The sequence below is a fragment of the Fomitiporia mediterranea genome (assembly GCF_000271605.1).
Source record: "Fomitiporia mediterranea MF3/22 unplaced genomic scaffold FOMMEscaffold_13, whole genome shotgun sequence".
Lineage (NCBI taxonomy): Eukaryota > Fungi > Basidiomycota > Agaricomycetes > Hymenochaetales > Hymenochaetaceae > Fomitiporia > Fomitiporia mediterranea.
Window position 1 is genome coordinate 618,914 of NW_006760398.1, and position 8,787 is coordinate 627,700.

An 8,787-nucleotide genomic window follows, 5' to 3' on the forward strand; every position below is an offset into this window, starting at 1 on the left:
GAGTATAATCACTCTGACTTATTATATTACAAGAGTAATGTAATACTTCCATTGTAATATAACAAAAGTTGAACTCTTATAAAACACTTACAAGAGTAATAGAGAACTGTTATAAACTTTTTTAGTAATTGGCTACTGTTGTATATAAATTTATATACAATTTTAACATATTACAATAAAAGTTAAGTACTTATGTCTCACATATAATATTGTAGTAATACTGGTAGTAACATTACTTGCTTCAAAAAACAATTGTAGTATAATACAACTTTTGTATAAGTATTACATTTATATACATTTGTTACATTTCAATTACAAGCAAAGTATAATTGTAATTTTGAATTGTAATTAATATATAAGTACATTATTATATTATATTTGCTATTATTAATTACATTTGTTGCGACTTTTTCGTGATGCAAATAGGCGTGGTCAAACCTCGCGATTCTCTGTGCGATTCACCTTGCGATTCTAGAGGGTGAATCGCAAGGTGAATCGCGCGTGCAGGTTTGACCAGCACACTTGTACATGTGCGATTCACCTCAATATACCGACCCTTGATCTTAAAATTACATAATATAAAATTAAAGAAATAGTTTTTTTTTGTGCATATACATTTGGCCATGTCAAGAAGGACTTGATATGTGTGTAGTGATGTGCAAGAAGACAACAGAGCTTGGTAGCAGAGAACACAAGGATTTTTTACAGAACAGAGGACAGTATGTATGCTGTAGTGCTCACAAGGAAGAGGCAAATCATCTTATTGTTTTTGGAATTTAGAGGTGAAAAGAAGCTTAGTTTTATTTTTGTAATACATGTACATATTTGGAAATAGATATGAGTAGAGGTGAATCGCAGGGGTGAATCGCAAGGTGAATCGCGTCAAAGTGCGATTCACCTTTCAGCGCGATTCACCCCGAATCGCTGGGGTTCCGGGGTCCGCGATTCACTTTGCATGAAAGTGAATCGCACAGGTGAATCGCGCACTGAATCGCGAGGTTTGACCACGCCTAATACCGCAAAGATGAAGATCCGGTTGAAACTGATACTTCGAAGGTTTATTCAATCCCGGAATCGGATCCGCAACCATCTTGAGCACTTACGTTGTCAATGTAAGCAAGCACATCGCGCCGACTTTCCGTCGAGGTGTGCTCGAGCTTGAGTTCGCATATATGTGGCCGTGATGAGAGTGACCTGAGAATGTCGTTTTCAGGTCGACTTGTAATGAAGTACTGGACCTCCAATGGCAGATTTGCGAAGTTGACTTTGAGCAACTCCAGGATCTCCCGCCGTTGCTCCGCAGTGCCGCACTCGTCTAGTGCATCGATAATGATGATTATTGGACCTTTGGCGCCTTTAGCAGAACTAAGTGGATTCAAAAGAAGCTTTTCGAACTGTCGAGCAGGCGAAGAACTCTTGAGCTGCTTGGCAGCGGGTATTATATACGATGCAAGGGATGGCTCGAACGCTGCCAGCTGATAAGCAATGGTCCGTATAATAGACCGATGCCCCTCCTTCCTCGTTCGGAGGAAAGAAACGCCGCAAGGCAGAATTCATCATCACAATGGTCCGTGATGGAAGCAGCGATGGTGCTCTTTCCAGATCCAGCGATCCCGTTGAACCAGAGAATATTCTCCTCACACCGTCTAGAGAATAATAGGCGGTTGCAGCGGCAGCAAGCATGATAATGGGAAGAACGAGAATTCACCCCACTAGATTGTTGTCGTTGACATCGATCCCGCAGGTTGCCGTTTATTCGGTGTTGTGAGGGTATTATCTAGACCTCAAGAAGAGATCCTCAAGTAGACCACTCATGGTCGTATTTCCGTCTCATGTCAGAAAGTATCATGAAGCAAGTAAAGGATCAAAGGATTAGAACAAAGAAATTTAACGTCCAGCGACCGAATACTTTCCACAGTCCGCAACTCTATAACGTGGCTGCGCAAATTTAGGACGTAATGACACCAGAAGGAGAGGCGATGCTTTGTGCGATAAATTGGCGTGCAAATAATAGCACCGGGAAAATACTCCTTGGCCTCCTACAATGACCATCGAACTCGTAAAAAAAACATCTATTCATCCAGGAATCCGGAGAGCGAGCTATTCTCAAGTTAAACGAACGTAACCACGGTCTTCAAGTGATGCAGCTCATTTACGATCCATTTGTTGCTGCACTACCTCGCGAGCTCCGTCAAGCTCCCAATCATCCCAGCACAACGACAACATCCAGGAATGTCTCCCAACGCCCGCACGAACGGCCGCACGCTCAGGAGATACGTGCAATCCGATCTTTCCTTCTCTCAATGGTCTATCCCAGCGCATCAAACCCTCCTTTCGGAATCCCATGCGCTCCGCAGAACGAACAGACTGTGCGTTCTCTCCATGTGCCTGCCATTGTACGCGGCGCAATCCGAGACCCGGCCCGTACTTGAGTTCGCCTTTGGCGTGTTCAAAAGGAAGTTCGAGGCAATAGTGTAGAAGGAGGCCGATCGCGTTGGATGTTACGTGCGTTTTCTGGAATTCGGGGAAGACGACAACAAATCCGATCTCTGTGCTCTGATTCACTACTTTGGTGTTCAAGAGGCCGATAGTCCCCGCGAGATGTGGAGTACCGTCTGGCGACGAGCTTTGTTGATTTCTTGTTCTTCGACATCTAAAACGAAATACTGACTAGTTTTATCCAAGATAGCGAATAGGACTGAATTTGGATCTTTCTGAATCCTTTCCTTGATATATCTGTCGAAAAAGTCCTCTTTTGAATCGAATGGACCGGACGGGTAGTATTTGTACAATTCTGGAGCTTCTTTGCTTTTCTGAAAGTATTCCTCTCCGTGCAAGAGAGGCTATGGACCATGCAGTCCATCAAAGTGAAGCGGCATGAAATTCACATAGTTAATAGTTAATAACTAACACTGATTGAAACAAAGAGATACGCACGTCGAATGGTGTCAACTTGAGACGAGCACTCTCGAGATTGCGAATTGGAAACACAAAATTCAGGTTGAGCATAGGTGTTCCTTCCTGTTGGACTTGCGCCATTATGATGAAAGTAGGTTCCAGCTATGAGTCGTTTGACAATCGCGTCATTTCAATGCATTTTCAGAATGACTCATTTTAAAGGGACGCCGGCGTTATTCTGATCGCGATGCTTTGTCAATTTCGACAGCAGACCGGCCGCCATCTCGAATATCTCTGCATTGAAGCATCGAGCTTGTAGGCTTCCAGTTAGACATTTGAGGGAGGTACAGAGATTGTTCGTTATTCAATGCAACTCACATAGTAACGTGCGCGAAACATACGGTTTATACGCACAAGTGTACGCTCTCCAATATTAATAGCCTAACCCGAGGATACTTGGAGATTGACAAAATTTTGCCAGGCCTGACATCTGTTCAAGTGTTTTCAAACACGGGAGCTCAGTGCTACCAACCTTCCGTCGATCAAATGGCCCTCTGTGCAACCAAGTACAGTAAAGCCGAAGATCCGATTGAAACCGATACCGCGAAGGTTTCTTCAACTCGAATGACCTTCCATCTCTACAATCGACATCTGTTCTATTCTCCACATACTTTATATGTGGGCATCTCCGCTCGCACTAACGAAATATGCTTTTGGACACCACGCGTGCGCATATGTTCCGACAAACGAGGTGACACGTCACCATTGGCTATCCATGGGTCTCCAAGATGGACCAGCTTTGCATTTATTTTCGTTCTTCGTATTTCATGTATTTTGGAGATCTTGTTGAGTGAATGTAGTTGTAGAAGCCGGTGGCGGTAATAGACAATCGAACGAATACAAGCGTGAGTCAACCAGAATTTGGCAGAAGTTTGATTACCTGCTCCACTGAATATCGGATCATCCGAACCGAGCATTGAAGGTAACATCAGGCAAATAGCTGTGTCATCGGATCAATTTAAGCTTTTTAAGACTTTGGATCCCGCTTAGCTCAGTGGTAGAGCGCATCACTAGTACCAGTACGTGTATGTGCAAATTATGATGAGGTCAGTCGTTCAAGTCGGCTAGTGGGAAATCTCCTTGATTGCGGATTTTTTTTGACAAAACGAGCCGTTATTGGTGAAAGCGACGTTCTTTGTGATCAAGTAGCTATTACACTACATTCATGCTTTTAAATTCGGATTGTTGAACTTCGATTTCATTTGCAAGTGGAACAGAGAAAATCAGATATTCATTTTGCTCTTATAATTTCGGTAGCCAATACGACAAAGACAAATTGACTCGAGTTTCGGTAACCAAATACAATCCTTTTATTTACAAGAAGTCGTTATAAGATAACACTGCTTTTAATCAGCATAGAGAAAGTTTTCGTTGATAGAGAACATCAGGGTGCGAGCGCAGAACAATAACTACGAAGGTATACACTCAGTTGAAAAGTAAGAACTGAAATGATGTGAAATCGGAATGCGCGAATAGTGATCACAGATATAAACACACAGAGCAGTAAGGCTATTAGGATGGTATGCATAGTCCGGAAAGATGCAGTAGTGAAAAAATTGTGGAATCTACTGGGTCGACATTGGAATGGTTTATGGAAGGTAGTTATATGGTGGTCTATTGAAATCTGGTGGTACAGCAGAGGATGGTGTGCTGAAAGATGATGCTGCATAGTGATTGATCTGAGGGTATACCTGGGAATTGTAGGGACCGTGAGATGGTCGATAGAATGTATTAGCATGCTGGTAGGAGGAACTACTGTTTAGGTCTCCGAGTGCATTGGCGGGAAAGCGTTGCTGGTCACTTCTATGCGCTCTCTGTGGTTCATTTTCTGAACTTGACGAACTAGAGTTATGCTGTCTGGAGGACATGGCAACGGTGTTACTTCTTGGACTCCTGCGCCTTCCATCACAAACTTGCCCATGAACGTTAAGTGCGAGGAATTGTATCCTGCGACCACACGCTTGGCATCGCACCAATTCTTCGACCTGCTGAGTAGACCTCCCTGTCTGTGGAGGGGTGTATAGAAATGGTACAGGGTCCATCTGTGCAAGTGGTTGTTGTGAACCCCGCCGTTCAAGACTGCCTGGAGGGGAGAAATGGAATATGTCTGACGAGTTCGATCCCTGCGATACATGCCCGCTATTGCCAGAGCTGGAATTTGAGCCCGATGAATCGCTTGCTGAGCCAAGTGGTGTAAAACGGGAATGAGACACAGCTACTCGTTCATCACGCTGATGACGCTGATTGGCCGATCGATGTGCAAGGCTCGACCTTCGTTGACTGGTCCGGCCTCTATCTTGGTAAAGGATGTTTTGCTGCATGGTGGAGAAAGACGGGTAATCTGGTAACCGGTCTGTGCATAGCTGATTTGAAGAAGGAATGGGGATGGGACGTGAGTGTTGTATATTGGTACGCTGGGAGTGTGATGCAGCCTGATAGGCACGACGGGGATTGGTTGCGGAAGAACCACCACCGTGTCGTCGTCCATTGTGCGCAAACGAGACAGCTGGCGTAGATTGATCCGGATCGATTGAGTAGTTCATAGCTGCATACTCATGAAAGGCGGATTAAGCTCTTTAATAGCATTCTGGTATGAGATATGACGAATCCAATTAGGAAGAAGAGGGAGAGTATGTTCAAAGGAAGGAAACCGCGCGCTTTTATACGGAGTGGCGCTCAATGAAATGGAAGAACATGCAACCTCCACACAACAGACCTCAAACAATAGGAATTGATAAACAGCACCAGCGTCTATGAGGAAATGACTGGACAGATTCTTGAGTCTTGACCGCCGTCTGCACCGCACATCTAGACCCTTTCATCCTAATTGAGCCTTTGAACACACTCTAACAAGAAGTGTCCGCGGAAATACACACAGCATCCTTATTCACCTACCACATGCACTGTTCGCTAGGAGACCGCTTTGACAGGCAAGAACAAATGCACGAGTACACCAAAGCTCGACAAATAGGGCAATCTGTACCAAAGAAGGAAACCTTAAACTTATGAAGTGTGAGTTTCATGCTGAGTCAAGCTTCTAAACTTACATTACATCCATTCAGCCCCCTGCACTTGGTACATATACCCATATCTGAGGCAAAAACGCCAGTCTGCAATGTGTATGGAAGGACGAGTTGCTCAAACTCCGAACAACCATGGATTTTACGTGTTTGCTGCCGGTGACGTGTCGTCCTTGTGGTTAGTCGGCGTACAGCCATCGCCTCCGGCAATACAACCAAGGCGAGTGAAAAATGTCCCCGAGAAGATAGTACGCGTAGACCCGCCATGGCCGAAATTGAAGGAAGCGGGGACGGAAGATGGTAAGGTTCAACTTCAATCCCTCTCGCGGCATCGGCCTGATTTGGAACTACGTCTATTTTGAATTTCGTCGGATTGCACGCCAGTCCTTCAGCAAATAGTACAGGAGCAAGGATAACATCATCACTCCTTACCTAACAGCAGTCTCTTTCCTTCGGATCTATCGCAGTGCATAAGCCTGACTACGACACGTCTTTAAAAAACCTCATTATCTTCCGTCTTGGGTGCTACCCTATTCTAATGAGAAATACCGGCATATATTTCAACTATTGCATCGCCTCCGATGTATCACGTAATTCTGTGCACAGGATGTACCAACTGCGGCTGATATCAAGTCAGGCGTGTCAAGGCCAGATAAGCGGGCGATCTTAGCGTCTTTGACGAGTCACCCCAGCCTCCATTGAAGAACGCAGATGTTGCAAGGTTCTGCACTTACACTCAGCAACCTTGATGGCACTGGAAAGTCGAGAACCATCGTCTATATGCACTCCTAACTTTGTTTTTTCCCGTCCGCGACTTGGAAAGCGCTCGGGGCAAAGGAAGATCTTGGATTGTACAAGTATTTCACCCCCCGACCAGTCGATTCTTATAATGAGTTCATCGACGGATATATCAAAGGGAGAATCCGCAATGGCCCTGGTGCAATTCTGTTCGCCATACTGGATAAAACCAGTAAGTACTTTATTTAACGAAGAATATAATCTTTACTTGATTTTCGCCAGAAGATGGTCCCTCGTCTTACTGGGACCATAGGCCTCTCGAACACAAGTGTAGCGAATCAAACCACTGAGATAGGATTTGTTGTAGTGCTTCCTGAGTTCCAGAGAACACACGTAGCATCCAACGCCATTGGTCTTCTCCACTACTGCCTGAAGTTTTCTGCCGGATATGCCACAAGTGAACTCAAATATGGTCCCAGACTTGGACTACAGCGTGTACAATGGTAAGCACATGCGGATAAATTTCAATCTGTTCGCACTGCGGAGCGAATGGGTTTTACGAAAGAAGCATTGATTCGTTGAGAAAAGGTACTAAGGGAGGGTAAGACTGGGACGTCCGTCTCTCCAGAGCATCAGGCGCTACGGGCAGGTCCAGGACGTGACGCTTTGGTGTTATCACTGTGTTGGGATGATTGGGATCTTGACAGTACTCGAGCGACAGTGCAACAGCAGATGGACAGTCAGTAAGTTACAGTTAAACAGAGCATGAGCAAAAACCAGGCCACCGAGAAGATATCAACACCCGACCCGTACAAGGTGAGCGGTGGTTCATCAGGAAACAAGCTCCGGCTGAATTGATTCTTTCCAGTTCGTTTCGAGAGCGTGACGTATCCCAGGTATCTAGACAACTCTCGAGAGCTGATTGGACGGATACAGACTACATCGATAAAATCAAGCCCACTTGTTCGGGAACACTCGGAAACCTAAGGAGGTGTTTATTGCGTATCATAATGATGCTCACGGCGAAAAGGTAAACTCACAGTGATATCAAACGAGCAGTTCATTCTTTCCAGAAAGGTCCATGAAGTATGGGGCTCTGGACAACACTGCTTGACTATGTAGAACGTTCAGTGGATAGCCATTAAAGCTGAGGACGATTGCGCCCAAACCCCAAACTCGTGCAGAACACGCAGCATGTGCACGGCGGAGTTCCACCAAACTCAAAGGGACCACGTACCTATTTCAGACGGCTAATTTCCGTAATCAATCGTAACAAAATCTCTAGACAAGCTGACGAAAAGGTAATCAGCACAATCCACGAGTCAAGTCCGAGCGTCTCTTCAGGTCTCAAAGAATGAGAAGAAATCACAGAAGCATATCCCATGGGCACACATGTTGTCTTATAGCAAATTGGACCAAGCGAATCTTCCGGAAATCTGAGACGCGGTCAGCAGATTTTATGGTGTAGGGACTGGCACGGTTACCGCCGCAGAAATCCGCAATCCGTACCGCGGATAGAGAGCCATCCGCGGATGAAATTCCCACGGTAACCGCAGAAACCCACCTGAGGGACATACTGTAAGGGGCCTAATTAGAGGGTGTACAAGACCCTTGTAGTCCCTCTAATTAGGTACCTTTTGAGCTTTTCTCCCTAACTATACTTAATACTAGACTTAAATAGTAAAAAAAATTCTAAGTCAAAATAAAATAAAATAAAATAAGTATGCTGAGTGCCCTATATGGCAACTGTGCCCTCCCCACCTGCCACACCTTGAGCTCACTGTCTCATACAGTGAGCACACACTTTCCTCTGTATCTTACTCAATTCTTAACCAAATTTCTTCATTATTCCTTTAAAATTAATGTAAATTTAGTTGGAACTCATTCATAACACAAATACAATGTTAAATGTATCAATTACTTGTGTATTTGTGTACTATTTGATAATAAAAAATACAACAGTTTCCTCTGACTAAGATTTATGATACTCTAAACTCTTAATACTGTAATAATAGTAGAGCTTATATATCTACAGTATATCCTAAGAATTGAGTCTGTGTAATGTATACAA

The 8,787-nt window shown here is 44.4% G+C and overlaps 4 protein-coding genes and 1 non-coding gene across 5 annotated transcripts; 2 read left to right on the top strand and 3 right to left on the bottom strand.

Moving 5' to 3' along the window:
- Positions 1 to 946: 946 nt before the first annotated feature.
- Positions 947 to 1,683, bottom strand: FOMMEDRAFT_160751 (uncharacterized protein; the record flags this gene model as incomplete). Its single annotated transcript, XM_007270442.1, has 3 exons — positions 947 to 1,042; positions 1,104 to 1,475; positions 1,504 to 1,683. 3 exons carry the CDS (start codon positions 1,681 to 1,683, stop codon positions 947 to 949), a joined length of 648 nt encoding a protein of 215 aa, XP_007270504.1.
- Positions 1,684 to 2,148: 465 nt separating this feature from the next.
- FOMMEDRAFT_160752 (GNAT family acetyltransferase) lies at positions 2,149 to 3,039 on the bottom strand (the record flags this gene model as incomplete). The annotated part of the gene is made up of 3 exons (XM_007270443.1): positions 2,149 to 2,615; positions 2,672 to 2,843; positions 2,938 to 3,039. The coding sequence occupies 3 exons, from the start codon at positions 3,037 to 3,039 to the stop codon at positions 2,149 to 2,151; spliced, it is 741 nt and encodes a 246-aa protein (XP_007270505.1).
- Positions 3,040 to 3,938: 899 nt separating this feature from the next.
- FOMMEDRAFT_t66 lies at positions 3,939 to 4,032 on the top strand. The gene has a single exon. It is a non-coding gene; the product is annotated as a tRNA-Thr (tRNA).
- A 515-nt stretch (positions 4,033 to 4,547) lies between these two features.
- On the bottom strand, positions 4,548 to 5,501 carry FOMMEDRAFT_160753 (uncharacterized protein; the record flags this gene model as incomplete). Its single annotated transcript, XM_007270444.1, has 1 exon — positions 4,548 to 5,501. One exon carries the CDS (start codon positions 5,499 to 5,501, stop codon positions 4,548 to 4,550), a length of 954 nt encoding a protein of 317 aa, XP_007270506.1.
- Positions 5,502 to 6,906: 1,405 nt separating this feature from the next.
- Positions 6,907 to 7,703, top strand: FOMMEDRAFT_160755 (uncharacterized protein; the record flags this gene model as incomplete). The annotated part of the gene is made up of 5 exons (XM_007270445.1): positions 6,907 to 6,948; positions 6,999 to 7,219; positions 7,313 to 7,455; positions 7,497 to 7,532; positions 7,585 to 7,703. The coding sequence occupies 5 exons, from the start codon at positions 6,907 to 6,909 to the stop codon at positions 7,701 to 7,703; spliced, it is 561 nt and encodes a 186-aa protein (XP_007270507.1).
- Between the last annotated feature and the right edge of the window lie 1,084 nt (positions 7,704 to 8,787).